The sequence below is a fragment of the Sus scrofa genome, chromosome 3 (genome assembly GCF_000003025.6).
Source record: "Sus scrofa isolate TJ Tabasco breed Duroc chromosome 3, Sscrofa11.1, whole genome shotgun sequence".
Taxonomy (NCBI): Eukaryota; Metazoa; Chordata; class Mammalia; order Artiodactyla; family Suidae; genus Sus; species Sus scrofa.
The window spans coordinates 23,870,596-23,891,936 of NC_010445.4; the positions used below are offsets into that span (position 1 = coordinate 23,870,596).

General features: G+C 48.3%; 2 protein-coding genes and 1 non-coding gene across 5 annotated transcripts in view; all 3 read right to left on the bottom strand.

Annotated features, from left to right (window-relative positions):
- Positions 1–10,036, bottom strand: part of POLR3E (RNA polymerase III subunit E) — a 33,653-nt gene extending 23,617 nt beyond the window's left edge. The window contains exons 1-3 of one of the 3 annotated variants that reach the window (XM_021086481.1): positions 9,886–10,036; positions 3,991–4,064; positions 1,904–1,954 (exon numbers count right to left, since the gene is read on the bottom strand). In XM_021086481.1, coding sequence (XP_020942140.1) covers positions 1,904–1,954; positions 3,991–4,026 — 87 coding nt within the window. In that variant the 5' untranslated portion in view covers positions 4,027–4,064; positions 9,886–10,036. Of the gene's footprint in view, positions 1–1,903; positions 1,955–3,990; positions 4,085–9,885 lie in introns of those variants that run through there. The other 2 variants (XM_021086482.1, XM_003124552.6) reach the window with 2 other exon arrangements.
- Positions 10,186–10,267, bottom strand: TRNAL-AAG. Its single transcript has one exon. It is a non-coding gene; the product is annotated as a tRNA-Leu (tRNA).
- Positions 16,525–21,341, bottom strand: part of EEF2K (eukaryotic elongation factor 2 kinase) — a 93,112-nt gene continuing 88,295 nt past the window's right edge. Inside the window, 1 exon segment of the mRNA XM_003124551.6 lies at positions 16,525–20,657. Within this exon segment, the coding sequence (XP_003124599.4) occupies positions 20,548–20,657 (110 nt within the window). The 3' untranslated portion in view covers positions 16,525–20,547.

Sequence of the window (21,341 nt, forward strand, 5' to 3'; positions counted from 1 at the left end):
TTAGATCCCTAGCCTGGGAACCTCCATATGCCACGGGTGCGGCCCTAAAAAGACAAAAAAAAAAAAAAAAAAAAAAGCAATACAGTGACTCCTCCCTGCTTCCTGGGCTGGAACTTAGGTCCAGGAATGGCCTGGAGCACAGCTGGCCTGAACTGGGCCCTGAGCTGGGACAAATGCACCCAAGACAGCCCGGGAGGCCCCTGGTCTGCCAAGGTCTGGGGCAGCTCTGTGATGTCCTGCTAACTGGGAAGAGTGGCGGGGAAGGGTGCAGGTTCTGGAATCAGACAGTCCTAGCTCTGTTAGGACTTGCTCCTTGGGCACTCAGGCAAGCTCCTCGCCTTCCAGGACCATCAGGAGCAGGAAAAAAGAGGCAAATGGAGCTGACAGCTGGCACAGAGCCTGGCACGCTGTGAACACACATGGGTCACTGTCACCACCATCCATCCTACCCATCACTCTGCAGTCAGTCAAGGAAGCAATCGCAGAAGGAAACAACAGCTCCAGCCTCCTGGCCTACAGAGGCAGACTCCAAGGGACAGACATGGGGCTTCTGCTGCCCTATCCAGACCCCCTGTGCAAGTTACTAGCCTCCCTAGGCCTCTTTTTCCTCATACGCAACATGGGAGGGAGCAAAGAGACTTCAGAACCCTCTTGCTGGGAATTGTAAAGTGCTGCAAAACAGTCTTGACAATTCCTCAGAATATTAAACTTCGTTTCCACAGGATCCAGCAATTCCACTCCCAGGTATATACCCAAGAGAGACGAAAACATCTCCCCACACACATTTGGACTGGAATGTTCATAGCTACATGATTCGTAACAGCCAAAACACGGCAACAACCCAAATCCCCATCAGCTGATGCACGGAGAAATAAAATGTGGTACATATACCCTTACAAAGGAGAATATTCATTCATAAAAAGACATGAGGTACTGACACATGCTATAACACGGGGGAACCTCGAAAACATCACAGTAAATAAAAGGCCACGTACTACACAACTCCAATGCTATGAAATGTCCAGAATAGGCAAATCCATAGAGAGAGAAAATAGGTTAATGGTTGCCTAGGACTTGGGGTGGGGGAGATAAGAGCAGCAGCAAACACTTCCTAAAATAGATTGTGGTTCTGGTTGCACGACCCTGTGAATAGACTTAAAATCCACGGCATTGACACTTAATGTGGGAATTGCATGGGTGTGAATTAGATCTCAATAAAGCAGTTATAAAATTGCAATAATAATCACCACCATGGGGTTCCTCAGGGGTGAGAAAACATGAAAAGGGCTCTGAATGGTGCCTGCAGATAGTCTAGGGTTAACACCTGAGGGTGACCTGGATGAAACTGCTGGCCCGGCCAAGAGGGGAGGGGGTGGGGATAACCACTGGGGGAGACACACAGCTGGCAGGACCCAGGCACCACTGCTGCCCTGGAGCTGCCCCCAGAAAGGCCTTCCCTGAGTCTCAGGGATGCAGAGGCCCGCGTTCTCGGTCCTAACGCGGCCAGGTGGCGTTCTGCGCAGTTCATGTGGGCTCAGCGGATCCTGGGAGGGCCTCTCAGGCAGCTACTATTACCACCACCGCTTTGCAAATGAAGAAACTGAGCTGCCTGCCCAAGGACTTGCAGCCAAGCAGTGACGGAGCTGGGTCTCAGTGCTGGCAGACTGTCCCAGAGCCCGAGCTTTAGCCACCACACCCTTCTGCCTTGGTTTTCCCAACTTCACAAGGAGAGACTATCACTGACCTGCCCCTAAAAGCAAAGAGCCTGTCCCGTCACGCCCTCTAGGCCAAGAATTCTCAGCCACGCGGAGGTTCCCCACTATTCCCTGGCCACCACTTCCCGCGTCTCCACTCCCACCATCACTTGCTTTTTTCCCGCTTTACCGTCATGTCCTATGATTACCTGAAACAGATAGAGCTTCTCTGCCAGACTTTTGGCCAAGTACACGTCGATCTGGGAACAGGAGAAGAAGACTTAGTCAGGAGACAGAACCCAGAGCCCAACCTGCCCCTGGCACACACCTGCTCCTCAACTTTCAAGTAAGGGGTAGGGGCTCCTAGGGGCAGTTTTGGGGGGGAAGAAATAGCTCAGCTGATGCTAAACACAAAGAGAATCAGGAGTTCCCGTCGTGGCACAGTGGTTAACGAATCCGACTAGGAACCATGAGGTTGCGGGTTCGATCCCTGCCCTTGCTCAGTGGGTTAACGATCCGGCGTTGCCGTGAGCTGTGGTGTAGGTTGCAGACACGGCTCGGATCCCGCCTTGCTGTGGCTGTGGTATAGGCTGGCGGCTACAGCTCCGATTGGACCCCTAGCCTGGGAACCTCCATATGCCGCGGGAGTGGCCCAAGAAATAGCAACAATAACAACAACAACAAAAAAGACAAAAGACAAAAAAAAAACAAAAAACACAAAGAGAATCAGGCATTCTTGCAGTGGCTCAGTGGGTTGGGAACCCGACACTATCTCTACGAGGATGCGGGCTCCATCCCTGGCCTCACTCGGTGGGTTAAGGATCGGGCACTGCCTCAAGGTGTGGCGTAGGTCATGGGTGCAGCTCCAAATCAACCCCTGGCCCGGGAACGTCCATATGCTGTAGGTGTGGCCATAAAAAGGGAAAAAAACAAAGGGAACCAAATCTCCAACCTGACGTCCAGAGCCCCCTGGCCAGTTTCACCTCAGTCCAAAAAAAATGTATTCCCTGAGGCTGCCCCGACCAGAACGCATCCTAGAGAGCCGGAGGAAAGACTTTTCTGATGAGGATGGGGCAGAAGGCCCCTGCCTGTGCGCTCCATCACCTGTCCTGGACTAGTCTGTCTTAAGGTGGTCTGATCTGGCCCTACTTTCCCTTTCTTCTCAACCCTCACTGCCCCTGCCCCACTTTGACCTCCTGCTTCCAAGCTCTTCCTATGAACCATGTTCTCTCCTATCTCCAGCCCTTAAGGAGAGAGCTCATCAGGCACTGGGGAGGCATGTGTGAAGAAAATGCTCGGAGTTCCCATCATGGCTCAGTGGCTAACAAATCCGACTAGGAACCAGGGGTTGCGGGTTTGATCCCTGGTTTCACTCAGTGGGTTGACGATCTGGTGTTGCCGTGAGCTGTGGTGTAGGCTGCAGACTCAGCTCGGATCTAGCGTTGCTGTGGCTGTGGCATAGGCCAGCAGCTACAGCTCCGATTAGACCCCTAGCCTGGGCACCTCCATATGCCACAGGTGTGGCCCTAAAAAAGACACCCCCCCCCCAAAAAAAAAGAAAGAAAGAAAAGAAAAAGAAAATGCTAGGTGGGGCTAACAGCACATGCAAAGGTCTGGAGGCTCGATGATGTGTCCTCGCCTGGGCCCAACTCTAGAACCTATCACCCTACCGTCTGCAGACCCCTTCCCTGTCAGTCTCCCCCCACAGATGCTAAGCTTCCGAAGGGCAGGAACACTGCCCGGGCTCACTGCTGTCACAGCCCCCAGCACCTAGTGGATCTAGGAAACAACTGCTCAATGACTGAATCTGGGAAAGCCCAGGATCCAAGGAACAACTGCTGGATGACTGAATCTGGGAAAGCCCAGGAAGATGACAGAGTTAATAAACCCATTCATTCATTCAACAAATAGTCACTGAGGCTCAATTAAGTGCCAGCCAGTGAACCTGGCTTTATAGACACAGTGGTGAACAGAACAAAATCCCTGTCCTCATGAAGCTTATAGTCTAATGCAAGGAGACGCATGTAGGGGCTGAGAAGAGCTGTGTCCAGTGCAAGGCACGGCCAAGGTAAGGGGCTGGGGAGGTGTGCAGAAGAACATGGCACGAGGCAGGATGGTCAGGGCATCCTTTCTGACAAGGTGATGCTGGCTCGGATACCTGAAGGAAGCGAGGGGTCAGCCAGGGAGGTATGTGGGAAAGAGGGTTCCTGGCACAGGGACGTCTACAGGTCCCGGGCTGGCCTGAGGATGGATGGGAGGGACCCTTCCCTGGCAGAGGGTGGGGAAGAGCAGTTACCTCCTGTACGACTGGGTCATCCTCTTCATTGGCCATACTAGGGGGGAGCCAGCCGCGCAGTCCCTGGACTCGATCTGCAATGAGAACAAGAGGCCTGGGCCATCAGTCAGTCATTCCACCAACACACCTAGGCACCTACTCTGCAACTGAAGAGGGAGAAGCCTGAGACAATCAGAAATTGATCTTATTTCTACATTTATCATGCAGTCAAAAGAGAACAGCCCATTATATACCCCACTGGCCAAAACAAAACAAAACAAAAAATCTGAAAAACAAAAAAACAAAACCGGGGAGAAACCACCAGGTGATGGATGCAAACAGGTGGACCCAAACATCCACGTGTCAGCTACACCCATGCAAAAGAATAGATAAATGACCCGTTTTAGGGGTTTTCGGGCCACTCACAAAGAATTCACTGCCAGGCAGGAGGATGGAGCTGGCTGGACCACAGCCATGATGAAAACACTCAAGAAGTCATCAGGGGCCATGGTGAACCTTTACAGAGAGTCTGATGTGCAACAGGAAGCGCCAACTGTCTGAAGTCCTGCTTTGCAGGGTGACTCCATCTCTGATATTTGATTCTCAAGCTGACTTTTAACCCAACCCTGAGTGAGATGACCTCCTTTTCTATGATTTTGCGTGTGTGTGTGTGTCTAAAAATGACCCTCGTCATATACTCTTCTCTTCATTGTCCCCATTTTACACCGAGGCGGCTGGAACGCCGACAGTTTTATGTGTCTTACCCAAAGCCAAACAGCAAGGAAGCTGTTCACATCAGTGCCAGGCTGTCCAACTTCAGGCCACAGTTATGAGGTAGGGGAGTTCAGAGGAAAGGGAAGGGCCTTCCTGCCGGGGGCAGGGGAAGGGGCATTTGGGCTGGGCCTTGAAAGACACAAAGATTGGGACAAGCCAGGAGAGCAGGGGGAAGAGGGATTCCAGGCAACAGGCAGCATATCAAGTACCTGGAGGAGGGAAGGCAGCAAGGGGCTCCAGGGCGGAGGGCAGGCACACGGTCCCTCCGTATCAGAGGGGAAGGTGGGGACTGGATCCAGGACCCAAAGGGACACCAATATCTGCAGATGCTCCAGCCCCTCACCCTGGTGTAGCATCTGCACATAACCTAAGCACAGCCTATACTTTAAATCATCTCTCGCTTTCTTATAATATCAAGTACAATGCAAATGGTATGTAAATAGTTGCCAGGCGCAGGGCAAATTTAGTTTCTGAGGTCAGTGGAATCCTTGAATGCAGGGAACTCCCTGTTCAGAGGGCTGACCCTTCCTATTCCCAAAGGGAGAGGATGGTCACAGTTAGACAGGCCGCTGGGCACCCTCAGATCTCAGCGGTTCCCATACCTCTACTTTTTGTTAAGACCAAAAAGACTTTTACCTTATCTGCTTCATATTTGAATGCTTTAATATTTAGAAGAACATAAAATCTTTCACCACGGGATGTAATGGCATCCAAGCCCCTGCCCTGGCCCCTTATTCCAGATACACATTCCAGACTCTGAGGTTGCTCAGGCCAAAACCCTGGCATCATCCTCAATGCTTCTCCTCCTCTCATCCCACACCGGCAAACCCCGAGGGTTCTACCTTCAAAGCATCAGGAATCTGCTCTCCCAGCCACTGCCTTAGAGCAGCAGGTTCCTAACTGGTCTCTCTTTCACCTTTGCTCCCTACCGTCTCTGCTCGACCCAAAGCAGCGACCCGCTTAAAAGCCAAGTCAGACCACGTCACTCCTCTGCCTTCGAAGTCTTCCCCTCTCACTCAGAAATAAAAGCCAAAGTCTTTTTCGTCCCACGTGTGACCCTAAACAAGCCCCTCCTGCCCCCTTTCCTCTCAGACCTCATTGCCCACCCCACCTCCAGGTCTTTGTAACAGCTCTGCCCACCCCCATAACCTCAGGGCTCCCTCCTCCTGCTCCTCTTTCAGGTTTTTTGCTCAGATGCTACCTCATCACTAAGACGTCCCGGGTCCACTCGATTCGAAATTGCAATAGCCTTCCCAGCCCGCTCCTCGCCTGTTCTGGTTTTCTCCATAGCACGTGTCACCCGCCACCCGACCCTCTAGAGCTCTGGGTGTGTATCCATCCCCGCCCCCACTGCCACGAAGCCATAAGCTACATGAAGGCAGAGATTTTCGTCTATTTGGTCCCTTGCTGCACCCCCAGTGCCTAGCACATAGCAGCTGCTCAGTATGTACGTGTCATCTGCATAAATGAGCCACAGGAATGCCATTTACTAGGGAGCCACCACAGGACTGTGAGTGGAGGGAGACGGCAGAGGGAAGCAGGCTACTCAACAGCCAGGGATTAGGAGACTGGTTGAAAAGCACAAGCCCCCAGATCAGCAGTTTTTGGCAGCCTGCTACTAGCCGGACAGCCCAAGACCCTGAGGCACCTGCCCAGGCTGCCAAGGACCATAAATGTAGGAGAAGGACCTGCCTTCTTCACAGCTGGCTCTGTGGACAACTGAAAGACTGGGGACTCCCAGGTGAGCCAAGGACCAGCCCATAGGTACGAAGAGGGTGTGGCCTAGGAGGATCCTAAGACACAGTCTTTCCTGAGAGACTGGCTTTCTCAGCTCTCTCTCTACTGGCCTCTCCTCAGTCCAGGGGGAGCTCAGGGAGGAGGGTGCGCCTCCTCCTCCTGATAAAACATCTGAATAGGTGAACACAGCGGCCATCACCTCCCTTCACCCTCCCAGCCAACATCATCCAACTCAGGGGCTTGCAAACTTTTCAGCCTAAGACCCAGGTAAGGAAATCCATTTCAGGAGTTCCCGCTGTGGTGCAGTGGGTTAAGGTTCTGACTGTTGTCTCTATGACAGCGCAGGCTGGGTCCCTGGCCTGGCACAGTGGGTTAAGGATCAAGGTGAAATTCCATATGCCACAGGTGGGGCCAAAAAAAGGAAAAAGAAAAGATCCATTTCATATAAATGACCTAGAGCACAATTACCTAACTAAAACAAAATTTCAAATAGCCATCAATTATCGCTTTTGTACCTAATGCCATGATTTTTTTTTCTTTTCTTTTTTTCAGGGCCACATCTGCAGCATATGGAAGTTCCTGGGCTAGGGGTCAAACCAGGGCCACAGCTGCCTGGCTTAGGCCATAGCCACAGCAATGCCAGAAATCGAGCCACATCTGTGACCTATCCCACAGCTGACGACAACACGGGATCCTTAACCCACTGAGCAAGGCCAGGAATCGAACCCACACCGTCATGGATCCTACGTCGGGTTCTTAATCCGCTGAGCCACAACAGGAACTCTGAAGCGATGGTTTTTACCCTCAGTCATTAAAATTAAAAATACCGGTTACAATCCCTCTAAGTTGATTTCACATGCCACTAATAAATCTGGAACTGCAATTTAAAAAGTACTGCTCCAACTAGTCTTTCCTGCCTCCAATCCTCCCAGAAACAGCCAGAGTCGTCTTGCAGAAAAAGCAATCACATCATTTCTCTACTCAAAGCCCTTCAACTATCACATAGAATAAAATCCAAATTCCTTTCCGTGGCCTCAAGGTCTCATGTGAGGCTAAGCCCAAGTCTGCCCCAGGACCTTTGCACCTCGTCTATTTTCCTCCTTTCAAGGCTGACCTCTTTTCATTAGATACCATCACCCAGCCCCTCCAGGAGCAGAGAGGTTCTCCGACTATCCACCTTAAACAGCACCTCCGCCCTGTAACTGTTTCCAGTCACGACCACATTCAGGTTCTTATCACCATCTGGAAAAACCTAGTCTATTTGCTTCTGAGTTGTCTATCTTCTGCATTAGAATGTAAGCTCCATGACAGCCTCTCAGGGCTTCAACCACAAAAGTTGAAGCTGAGTTGATAGAGGGATTACTATCTTTTTAAAAAAATTCATGCTGATCTCCCAATATGTAGAACAGGACCTGGCATAAAATTATCACTCAATACAGTACACAAAACGCATACGTCAGGCAGCTACAGACCCTGTACCCAGTGAGTCTAGCTCAGCCCCACTGAGAGACTAGTGGCCTCATGGCTTGGGTCTCCTGGACACATGAGGATAGGGGTGTAGCCTGTCCTCCCAGGCCACCACAAGCTAAGCTTCCCTAGCAGGAGTGAGTGAACCCCTGGGCCTCCACAGGGTGACTTGTGGCCACAAGGGGACACTGTGGCTGTGGCTCCATGGTGCTGGGCACAGAAAACAGACCCCATCAGGGGTTTTGCTCGACAAATGGAAAGGGGACAAGAATGCCAGGTGAGCTAAGGAGGTGTTCAGAGCAGAGGAGCAGCCTGAAGGCCCCAGCCAGCTGCATCCATCTATGCTGTCCACCAAACTGAAAAGCAGAGGGGACTGCAAATAATCTCCAGCTCCTAGAGGGAGTGAGATAGGGTGAGGACAAGATGCTTCGGAGTTAAGGGGAAAGGCCCCTGGGCAAATAGTCTCAAGGTCCGGGTTCTTATTGGCTGTGTGCCCCTCCACACGTTCCCCCCCTCTTTGGGTCATCCCTTTCCACTTCCATTCAAGGGAAGGATAGCCTAGGGGCTAGAAGAATTACCTCTTAAAACTAGAGTCAGACCCTCCCTTCTCCAAGAACTTAAAATACATATTCCCATTTCTCTGCTCAATAGCCCTTTAAATCAAGATTTACCATCTCCAATTAAGAAAGCAGAAAACAAAGTTCAGAGTGTTAACTTACCCCAGGGTCACAGTGCTGGAGAACGGCAGAGCTAGGACACAAACCTAGGTCTAGCTGATGGCAAAAGATCCTTATTCTGGTTCTTAACTACTATGCTGCAGGCATCTTTAACAAAAAGCAGGATAGTACGGTGGGTAAGAGCATGGACTCTGAGGCAGAACTCTGTAAGTTCAAATCCCAGGTCTGCTGCTCGCTACCCTTGTCCCACCTGGAGCTGTTTGATCTTAGGACTGCTCGTTATTTTCATCCCTAAAATGGGGATAACAAAAGTACCGACCTCAGAGGACTGTGGTGAGGGTTAAATAAGGTATAAATGTAAGCCAAGGACAGGTTTGTTACAACTTGGCACATTTTCTTCCAATATAAAAGGGTAGGAGATCTAGCCAGGAATCAAAATGCTGTAAGCTGGGGCTTCTCCCGCCTTACCCTACTTAGTCCTCACCACAACCCTATGAGGTGGGGAATTCTGTTATCCCCATTTCACAGATAAAGAAATTGTGAAGCTTGCTAAGAGCTCTTTCTGCCCCCAAGCCCCAACGATTCTAAAGCTAACACAACAGAGCGACCTTGTTTATTTATTTACTGGTTTACTTGACGTGCTTACTGACACCTCTTCCGACCAAATGGTCAGGGCTGTATCAGCCGCCCGTAGTTGGTTTTCAATTAGCCCTGAGTGGTGGCTGGAATAAATGAATGAAGAAATCCGGGCCTGGCCGCGCGGAGGCTGCTCTGGTTCAGCAGCCAGGAGAGGGCCTGGGTATCCTCCCCCTGCCCATCAGGGCGGGCCGCCGGCCCCGAGCCACACTGTCCAATGGGTTTCGCCTCCCTCGCGGGTGGTCAGGCCCCCTTCTCACGCCCACCACGCAGCCATCGCTACGAGCCGCCACGCCGGCAGGTCACCGGCTGCCTTCGGACAGGTGCTCCCATAAGGAGGCCCGCCTGAGCCGGGCGGGGCAAGGCGGCTGGCCCCTGAGTCACCGCCGGCAGCCTCGGCCGCGGCCTCACCAACCACCGGGCCCAGCCGAGGTCGAAGCCCGCGGCCGGCCCAGGTCGACTGAGGCAGGTTGCCCGTCCTTCCCCCACCGAGTCCCGAGCGGCCCCCGGCCTCTGGGCACCGCGCGGCGCGGGCCTCCCGGCCTACTCCGCAGCCCAGCCCAGGCCCACCTCCTGAGTGCGGCCCGGCTCCAGCCCGGGCAGGCGCAGCCCACTCGGCACTCACCTCTCCGCGGGGCCCGCAGGCGGGCGGCTGCAACGGCCCAGGTACCCGCGGGCTGCAGAGGCGGCGGCGGCCCGGCTCTTCTCTCAGGCAGCGGCCATGTTGCCGGTGGAGAAACTCGGGCGGACACGTGGGGGGAGCAGGGCCAGCCCTCGCGCTTCCTTTTACCCACAATGCCCCGCCCCGGCGCACGCGGACCCGCCCCCCTCCGCCGCTCCATTCATGAGGTGAGCCAGCCCTTCCCGGCAGCAGGGGGCGCTGATGCTGGCGCAAAACAGCTGCAAACCGTCAAAAGATTGACCTTGGCAGCGGTGGGATTCGAACCCACGCCCCCGAAGAGACTGGAGCCTTAATCCAGCGCCTTAGACCGCTCGGCCACGCTACCCGGTTATGCAAAGTGCCTTCCAGAAAACTACTTCATACGTTTATGTGCATTTGCGTGTACGTTTCTTCTTCCGCTTAAGTGCTTTACTTCATCTTAATAGAACTATTTAGAATATACCAGGTACAGAAAATAAAATATTTCCTCTAATATTTAGACCAGTCTTGTTCCGAACCGATCTTAGAATGAAAAGCAGTTTAAGAATCTGTATTCTTAGTGGGCATTAAACCCGGAGACCCTAAATTAACCCACACGGAAGACATCATGGACTTCAGCAGTAACCTGCGCCAGGGGCTCCAAAAGCCAAACCAGGGGGATTTTCGAGTGGGCCGTTTTCTCTAAAAGCTCAGGTGTTTTCATTTTTAGTTACACAAGTTTTATGTGGGTTATTGCAAAATATTAAAATTTTTCAGACGAAGTACCAATGTTCTTTTACCTTTGTCCCCCATTGAAGTCCCTCCACTTAGTACACTGTGTATCCTTCTGGATCTTTTGCTGTGAATTTATATGGATATATACGGATATATTCATATGGATAGATATATCCATGGAGAGTGTTTCGTTTTTATCATTGTGGATTTTTACATGAATATAAATATTATTATACTATGATTATCTGCAGCTGACTTTTTTCACCCCACTATGTTTCTTAAATATCTATCCAGGTTGATACATATATAGATATTTAAAAATACAGAAAAAGCGCAAAGAAAAAACAATTATCCATACACCCACCACCTAACGTTGTGGCATTTCACTTTCAATTTTTTTCCTATGTATACTTTTTTCCCTACCTATATGCTTTTGTTATTAAAAGTACGAATATGTTGTCCTTTAAAAAATCCATTAAAAATATTAGACCATTACAAATAAAAATGGACTATTACAAATAAAAATAAAAGCCTCTTCCCAAATGTCATGAATTTGATGCGTATCCTTCCAGTCCACTTCTCATACTTTTCTATCCACCTGTCCACCCCTGTGTACATATACCCAGGAACAATATATACTATGATTTTTTGCTTTTCATTTATGTAAACCTTACTATATTGTACTTATATCATTCTGCCACTTGCTTTTCTACTCTAGTTATGTTTTTTCTATTTATTTTTGACAGATGTAGATCTAATTTATTCCATGCTATGAATATGGAATTTACGTTGTTTATATTAAGTTGTTAAATTCAAGTTTCTGGTAAATATCCAGTTGGCACACACCCTAATATTTGGGCAGTTCATATTCCTCCTTCTCTTCAGTTCCTCTTCAACCCTTTTTTTCCTCCCTTCATGTTAAGTATTGATATGCAAAGATTTCATTGTCCTGGGAGAGTTTGTTAAAGGAATCTTTTAAAAAATACAGAAAAAGCCATCTATCTAGACCAGAGCAGGCACAAAGAGCAGAGCAGGGATCAAAGCTAAATGAGGAATAGTCCTTGAGATCAAGGAAAACATTGATCCAGGCAGAATGTTATAGTATCAGGAGAGACTGTATTTGTTTTTCACTTGTGCGCTGGGTTTTCCAAAAGGAGGACAATTGGGGGAATCTCTGCCTGATCCCTCTTTTCCAGGAATTGCCTGACCAGCCCAGAGTCTATCCAAAGTCGGTCCCCAGGCAGCCACCTTTGTGCTCTGGTCCCTTCTTCCACACCATGTCCCAGGGGCTCAATGGTAAATATTGGACGGGGGTTGGGTCATTCAGATTCTCAATCTGAACTGAGACAAGATGAGTTCCTGATTTATTTTGACTGTGTTAAGGGTTGGAGTTAGTCTCTGAGATTGACTGGAACTAGGGAGAAAGTGGGAGTTGGGGTGGCCGTATTCTGTGAGATGGACTAGAGAAACAGAGGAAGCCAGTGTACGTAAAAAGAATGATAAAAATGAGAAGAAGAGCAGAGGATCATAGAGAAATCCTGATGGTGTTGTGGCTCCCATCTCAAGATTCTTCCCAGAGCCCAGGAGATTTCATGTTCTTCAGAGACATCCCTTTATCATGGTAATGAAGTCCTCTTTTCTGCTAAAGCTAAGGCTATTGGGTCAATTGGACCAAAGACCCTCAAAAAATAAAGTTTAAATTTAAAAAAAGAACATCAATTGCATGATAATGGCTCAAATACAGCTAAAGATATTTCTGCCAGAATATTCTGGAGCAATTCAGCTCTGTGCCTACCCAAACGTACTCAACCGAATGCTTAACAGAAGCCTGTGGGGATACAGGCTGATCCTAGAAGGCAGAGCACAGGGCCTCCTTTTGCACATTTCTTGCAGACCTGGAGCCCCATTACCCAGCTGTCTTGTGACAATCAGATGTGAAACTAGTAAGCAGGAGAAGCAGAATATTGCATCAGAACTCCTGGACCCACGGGGTCCCAGCAGCTTTATGTAGGGGGAGAATCCTTGACTGTCCCTTGGCGGGTCCAATCGGCTGCCCCTTGGTGTGGCTAATGGGGCAGGTGGAGGGGACTGGGCAAGCACCACAGATCAAACACTGTCCATTTGTCCCCCATCCCCATTCTAGAGGCCTGTTAGGCCGAAGGGCGTCCGCCTCCAGCTGTGGGCAGTGCGGATGGACATGGGGGTTCAGTCCTGGATCCCCTCCACTCTTCACTCCTTTGCTCCTGCAAAAGGAAAATCATCTCAAACTTGGTCTGAGACCACACCGTACCTGCATGAATCTCCCTCTGGAAAGAACTTAACATTCCTGAAAAAAAGGCTTAACCATTTTTCTTCGGAAATTTATTGGCATTGAGATTTGTACTGGGAAACTAATTTTCCGCCCACCCAGCTGACTGCCGGTTATCGGTCAAGGAGGTAGTGAATGGTAATAGGACATTTTCTCTCCCTCTCTCTCTCTCTCAACAATGATTATTTAATCATTCTCTTGTCCTGTAAAATGTCTCTACCAAAATAAAAGTCAGAAGAGTATCGTCTGGGGGAGGTGGGGGCTGAGGGAGATTTCTGGGGTGCTGCAAATGTTCTCAAATCCAACAAGCTCTGCACTTGAGATTGTGCAGTTTACTCCTTGTAGGTGGATACGGTAATAAAAAGTACATTAAAGAACATGCCCCTAACCAAGTATGGACCCTAGAACTACCCTCCCTGAGGCTTTATTTACATTTGCAAAAAGATTGTAATACATTTTTGGCATAGGCTTGCAATAAAATAATCTGAAAACTTTTCTTTAATGCTTCCCTCTAATCTTCAGGGCCCGTTTTCTCTTCCTGGGAATCTGTTGCTTTTGCCTTTCCAGAATCCTTTCCCCCGCTTTTCTGCTTCCAATTCTTATTTTCCTTGAGGAAACACTCCTCCCTGGGGGGCTTGAAGGAGCTGTCAATTAAACACTAAGGGGGCGGGCATAAGATCCAAATTAGGCCAATCAGATGCTTTATCCTGGGAACTTGAATCTGGAGACCAGACACAATGATTTCTCTCGCGAGTGGGGCTGGCAGGGGAACGGTTACCTTCTGCTAGATCCCCACACGTGCCCTGGAACCTCCCTTATTTATTTATTTTTATTTATTTATTTTAAAATATGGAATGCTTCACGAATTTGCTTGTCATTCATATGCAAGGGCCATGCTAATCTCTTACTGTGGTCATCTTGTATATGTATGTGCTGCCCAAGAGAGCACTCCCTTTCTGGGGCCTGATTGTGTTTCCCTTTTCTCTTCCAATATAGAAGCTACTTCCTTCTCAAAACGAGTGCTTCTTTGGTAATAATGTTAGCCAGGGTCAATTTCTCTTACCTGCAACCAAGGAGGGAAAAAAAAAAAAAAAAAAGCTACACGTACCTAATCATAGGCTGTTTTGAGCTAATTCCTCCACAAAGCAAAAAATGGTAACAATTGTAACTGTTCCACTGTGGAACAACTCAGAGTGCCTGCTCCTCTGGCTCCTAGAATTTCCTCTCCTATTATTCAGGTTTTTTTCCTTTTGTTCCACTTCCTGGGAGATTTCTTTAACTTCATTCTCCCAGCCGTCTATTAAGTTACTCATTTTCCTAAGGGTGTATTCAATTTACAAGAGTTGTTTGCTTTGTGAGTTCTTGGAATCACATCTTGTTCTTTTTTTCATGGATGCGGTATTTTATCTAAGAATATTGTTTTTTATTACTTCTTTTTTTTCTCCAGGCATATTCTATTTCATCCAAATGCTGTCCTCTGTTGGTTCGATCTGTTATATGAAATGCTTTCCTTGCCTATGGCTCTTTGGGTAGCAGTTCAAGCTTAAGAAGGGGGCTCTAGGAATTCCCTTGGTGGCTCAGCAGTTAAGGAAACCGGCTAGGATCCATGAGGATAAGGGTTTGATCCTTGGCCTCACTCAGGGGGTTAAGGATCCTATGTTGTGGTGAGCTGTGGGGTAGGCTGGCAGCTGTAGCTCTGATTTGACCCCCTAGCCTGGGAACCTCCATATGCCTCAGGTGCAGCCCTCAAAAACAAAATGAAACAAACAAAAAAGAATGGGGTTCTTCTGGTGGCTTAATGGGTTAGGGATCCTGAGTTGTCACTACTGTGACTCTGGTTATTGCTGTACTGCGGCTTCAGTCCCTGACCTGGGAACTTTTATACGCTGGGACACAGCAACACTCCCACCCCCTACCCCCCTGGCAAAAAAAAAAAAAAAAAAAAAAGGCTCTAATACATTATCTGGGAATCTCTATGAGTGTGTGGGTGGCACTTGGCTGAGGTCTTTTTTGTGAGATGCTCTGGCCAGCCTGTTTCATTAGAGAAGTACCTTAATTCTTTTATCTTAGGGCTGATCAGACTCCCTAGAGATTTCTGCCTTCCACCTGGAGGGACAAGGTCAGCTACCAGTGATTGGGAGCACAGCTTGGTAAAAAAGGCTGCTGGAGACTTTACAGCCAATACAAGAACTTCCCCTAACCCTCCCTTCAGCAGTGGTCTCACTCTACTTCTTGGTATCCTAGGCATCTGCAGGGTGATGGAGGGGCAGTTGGCTGGCTACACTGGGATGGTGAGTGAGTCTAGTGGTCTGATGCTTTAATAGTCTTTTTATTGAACTTACTTTTTTTTTTTTTTTTTGGTTTTTTTAGGGCCACAACCATGGCATGTGGCAGTTCCCAGGCTAGGGGTAAAATCGGAGCTACAGCTGCCAGCCTCTGCCACAGCCACAGCAACTCAGGATCTGAGCCGTGTCTGCAACCTACATCACAGCTCACAGTGATGCCGGATCCTTAACCCAGTGAGCGAGGCCAGGGATCGAACCTGTAACTTCATGGATACTAGTCAGATTCATTTCCACTGAGCCACAATGGGAAGTCCTGAACCTACATTTTTAGCCCCATTTCACTCCTCCTTCCAGAGGTTCCTGGTGCCAATTCCTCAGGCTTTTGGGGGTTCTTCAATGATGAAAACGGAGTTGTTTCTCAGATTTCCTTACTGCTGACTGAGGATCCACCCTCCTTGGGTCTACTAATTCAATCACAATCCATCTACTTTCCAGCATCCAAAATTTTGTTGCTGTTGACACCTCTTCCTTTCCATCCTCAGTGTCTTACGCCACTAAGAAAACCTCTTTCCTGGGAGTTCCCTTGCGGTTCGGCAGGTTAAGGATCTGGTGTTGTCACTGCATTGGCTTGGGTTGTTGCTATGGCATGGATTTGATTCCTGGACCAGGAATTTCCACATGCTGCAGGTGTGGCCGGGGGTGGGGGAACGGGGGAGAAAAAAAAAATCTCTTTCCTATCAATTTAGTGGGGACTTGGGACCAAATGGACCTGTGTGTGTTCAATATACCATGTATATTTATGCTAATGTCCAAATTTCTTAAAGCTCTTAAGATTTTAAAAGAAATTCTCCTTTGAATTTCTTAAAATTAAAAAACCAGAGTTCCTGCTGTGGCCCAGTTGGTTAAGAATCCGACCATAGCACTTTGGGTCACTGTAGGAGCACAGGTTCAGTCCTCCACCCTGCGCAGTGGGTTAAGGATCCAGTGTCGCTGCCACCGCAGCCTAGGTGGCAGCTGTGGCTCGAATTCAGTCCCTGGCCTGGGAACTTCCATACGCCACAGATGCGGTAAAAACAAAAAAGCACATCATCATTAGCTTGAAACCAATGATCATATCAGGAACCAAGATTTTCTTAAGCATCAGATCACAAGTCATCTCGAACAGACATTCTCTTCTTTGAAACTGATGACAACTCAGATGATTGTAAAGATTATTCTTCGTGTTATAGATGAGAGAAAGCAAGAAAAAAGAGAGGTGCACATCCTTTAAAGCAAACAGACAACACATGGGCCAAATTTGGAAGGTATTTTATATGAATTTATTAGAATGCTAAAAATCAAGAAACCTTGCATAAAAATATCCAATTTGTTGCAGCTTGAAAAACTGGAAAATGGAGTGACGGTGGGCTCACACTCATGGCGACAACCATTCAGAGCTGAATCTGGGCTGCCTCTCAGGTGATGCTGAGCCCTCCAACTCACCCTGCCTCCATCCAGCTACCTCACTCATTTGTTACCAGGAGACATCTGACTTGAGACCAGAAAGAAACAATTTTATTTGGAAAGGCAAAATGGAACTTAATACATACATCTGTAATGCAAGCCACTTCTCTGGGTCCCACCCCATGTCCACCTTGTCTAGGTTAAGTGGTTACCTCAGAGATTAGAAAAGAGAGTAACAGAGAGTTCCCATCGTGGCAGAGGAGATACAAATCCGAATAGGAACCATGAGCTTTCGGGTTTGATCCCTGGCCTTGCTCAATGGGTTAAGGGTCTGGCGTTGCCGTGAGCTGTGGTGTAGGTTGCAGACATGGCTCGGATCTGGCGTTGCTGTGGCTCTGGTGTAGGCCGGCAGCAACAGCTCCGATTAGACCCCTAGCCTGGGAACTTCCATATGCCACGGGTGCACCCGAAAAAGACCAAAAAAAAAAAAAAAAAAAAAAAAAAAAAAAAAGAGTAACAGGCACGAATTCAGAGAATATGCATATTTTGTCTCCTTTCTCCCCACACAAGCTGCACATACGTGTGTAAACATTGGTTGATGCATAAAACACATCTAGTACCGCAGACAAATGTGCCAGGACTAAAGGAAAGGAAGTCACGAAAAGCGCAACAGCAGTCATTTACCTGGCTTGGTTCATCAAAGTTGCATTTGATGATCAATCTCCACAAGGCCTCAGGTGAGGAGGAGGGGATAAGGACATGCAGATGCACTGGAGTTAGGGAAGTTTTTCCCACTTATGTTAAAGCTTTTTTCCTTCTTAAGGCTATCGCAGAACTGAAAGACATTACAGTCCAGTTGAACTTTAATTTTTATTCCCAGGGTAAGAGCAGCGCTCAAACCCTAGCTCCAGCTTCGCTTCTAACCAGCAGGGTCCTTGGAAAGAGTCCACATTTCAGAACCTTGGATTCTCTGTGATGGCTAGTACCAGTTATATCTTGACTCTGTTTATCTCCTGGCTCTTCGCCTGTTTCTTGCACTTGAAAATAATCTCCAATGTCTTTTCAGTTCGTTGGGCTGGAATGTCCTGGGGGTTTTTTGTTTTTTTCATGCCCGGCATTTGTGGGAAAAGAAGATGCCCCATCCAGTTTTAGGAGGCACAGAACTAGTTTCGAAGGTGGAATAAATTCTGCTGGCTCAATGGTCCTTAAGGAAGCATTTGCAGGCCATCCCAGCCTCCTGCAGAAGGGGAATCACCTGCCGACATTCAGGCCATGCAGCTGAGCGATTTGCAGGGGTGATGGCTCAAGCCAATCTAGACAATGAAGGAACCAGAGCTACAAAGATTGAGTGCCGTGACTGGGGCTGTTCTCCATTGTTCATGAATTTATTGAGGGCCTACTCTGTGCCAACACAGTATGTTTTCAAGCACCGGAGGCTGAAAAATTGAGGTAACACTTTCCCCCAGTGATTCACATAGTAGCTCTTAGTCAGGATAAGAGTAGCGGTTGGCACACTATAGCCCAGGGAGCTTGTTTTATCAATAAAGTTGCACTCACTGGTTTAGGCATTGCCCATGGATAGACACACTCTACAACAGCAGGGCTGAGTAGCTGCAACCGAGATTATATGGCTCGCACAGCTTAAAGTATTTACTATCGGACCCTTTACATAAAAGCTGCCAATCCATATTAGAGGAAAGCATTGACGTATAATTCAGCAATGGGACAAGTGGTCAGGGAATATAAATGACTTGCATAATCAAATCTCAGAGAGAGAGAGAGAAGGCTGATTGAACTAACAGCCACAACCAAAGCATCAATTAGATGAGGCTTGATGCCTCCGAAGATGTAAGTCACAATGAAGTTACTTTTCACTCACATTTAACATGCAAATTTTCAAAAGCATTGGTTTAAGGCACACAAACAAAAAATTTAAGGCAAGCCAACAGCTGATCTAGTGCAAATGGAAAAAGGGGGATCCGTTCCAACTTCTAAAGGAAACTGGCTGGGATGAGTCCAAATACAGCAGGGATACTGTCATTTATAGATGCTCTAAAGGATTTTTCAGGGGTAATTTTGACTCCGCTTGATTTTTCCTTAAGGGCACACCCTGAATTTTGGAACTTAGTGTGTGTACAGGGCCATGACTCCATAACACTTAACCTTAACAGGCTGAAGGACTTGTTTTGATGAGCAGATGAGAATGGTTTGTAGATTATGTTCTGCCTTTTTATGTTTTAATTTTTTCCGGACACGTCCATGGCGCATGGAAATTCCTGGGCGAGCGATCAAACCTGCGCCACAGCAGCCACCCAAGCTGCGGCAGTGACAAGGCCAGATCCTTAACCCGTTGTGTCATGAGAGAATTCTTATTTTGATTTTTCAACAAAGAAGGAGAGGCTGCTTCAGCACTTGGGGTTGATCAAAGCAGTCTGTTTTCTTTGCTATTTGAAACACCAAATGAAATCATACTGATATTAAATCTGAATTCCTTTGAAAGGGAATGCTCATTAAATACAGACAGCCATAGCGTGGCCCTGGGGAAACCACTGGAATTAATGAGTGTTTACAGTTCTTGCCCTCTCATTCTCCAACAGCTTAGACAAATCTCAAGGGGCTGCTGCTGAAAGCATCCCGCTGCAAATTACAAGAAAAATCCGCTGAGCTTCAGGCAGAAAATGCCAAGGACGGGGAGTTGAGGAGTAGCTTCTGCAAAAGAACAGCAAATGCTGAGAAAACATGGAGGAATACTGTACACGGGGTGCTTCAGCCTCGTTGTGGATGCTGCCTCTGAGATGCAGAGTACACAACTGCTTGGAGGAAAAGCTGCAACTTTCTAAGCCACCGTTCTTACACATAAAGGTTTTGCGGTGCACCCACTCTCACACCGGCTGATGGAGGAGTTCGAGGTAGTAAAAGTGTGCATATAAAAAAAATCAAATCTCGGAGTTCTCATCATGGCTCAGCGGTTAAGGAACCCGACTAGGAACCATGAGGACTCTGATTGGATCCCTGGCCTCGCTCAGGGGGTCAAGGATCTGGTGTTGCCATGAGCTGTGGTGTAGGTCACAGACGCGGCTGGGATCCTGCGCTGCTGCTGTGGCTATAGTGTAGGCTGGCAGCTGTAGCTCCAATTACACTCCTAGCCTGGGAACTTCCATATGCCTCGGGAGCAGCCCTAAAAAGAAAAAATATATATATATCAAATCTGTTTTGTAAGCCCGTTGTGGAAAACATGCTTAAGAACGGAATTTGGCTGTATTCCAGAAAAGCAGTTGTGTTTCGGGAAGGAAATTAACCCAAAAGAAACAGTCCGCGTGAGTGCCCTCCTCCATGGCAGAAGGGGATCTGGGTATTATACAATCTCACATCCCTCAAAATGCCTCGCATGCTTCCAAGTGCTCTGAGGAAGAAGGCTTTGTGGGAGGTCATGACAATACACACCCTGTGGAAAGTTAATAGGCAGCGCCCCATCCCAGCTGAGGAAACACAGGCTCTGGGGATCTGTGATACCAGCCCAGCCTGAAAAGGGTGAGGAGCAAAGCCATCCACGGCACAAAAGATATATTTTCTTACATCTCATAAAAACAAAACACAGAAGAACCTCAAAAAGATATGTTGGTTCATTAGGCTGCTTTTTTTTTTTTTTTTTTATCCTACGCCCCCAAAATGCGGCCCTAGGGGACAGCTGCAGTGTCTCCGCTGGTAGTAAAGATATTTTCAAGAGTCAAAAAATAAAATACAAAAGTTGATTTACAAGGTGCTAAAAATATGTGCCCCTTCCACCCCCACCCCCTACCTCCAAACGAGCAAAGAGGTCTTTTTCCCCCCTCCTAGCCCTCTGCTTGGGACTGGCTGGCAGTGATTTTCCCAGCGTTATTCCTCCATCTGGGCCCAGGCCTCCTCAGCCTTCTCATAGTACTGGTTGGCCAGCCGGCCTTTCATGGCTTCCATTGCTGCCTCCGCTGCCTGAGTATACAAGTCACCTGAAAGAAAGCAGAGCGGGGCACAAAGAGGTGAAGCACCTGCTATTTTTGCCAGCCCAGGGTCGTCCGTCCCGCCTCCATGGAAAAAGAATCGTCAGATTACTCCTCATCCACATCACCTGGGTGGGGCTCTGGGTGTTCATGTGATCAAACCTGGCCAATCAAAGCACTTTCTCCCTCCCCACCAGGCAGCAGGGATTGGTCCCGACCCAGGCACAGCCAATCAAAGAAAGCCATCTCAATAAGGACAGTGATTGGTTCAGGTGATTCCAACTGAGCCAATGAGAATCAGGCCGAGGACTTTTACAGGATTAACTGGGTATTTATGAAAGTAGAAGAGATAAAGTACAAGAAATCAGGATTGCAAACCACCTCCTGTCAGGTCTGCATAGGTTTTGCCACCAAATGAATTTGTGTAAAACAAGCATAAACGTGGCTTTCAGAGCTTTCGGATTTAGAAATTTCGAATAAAGGATTATAGGAGTTCCTGGCGTGGTACAATGGGATCAGCGGTGTCTCTCCAAGGTCGGGTTCGATCCCAGCCTGACACACTGTGTTAAAGGATCCCACGTGGCCGCACCTGCGGCATAGGGTGAAACTGCCTCTGGGATTTGATCCCTGGCCTTGGAACGCCATACACCACAGGGCGACCAAAAACCAAACCAAACCAAACCAAAACAAACT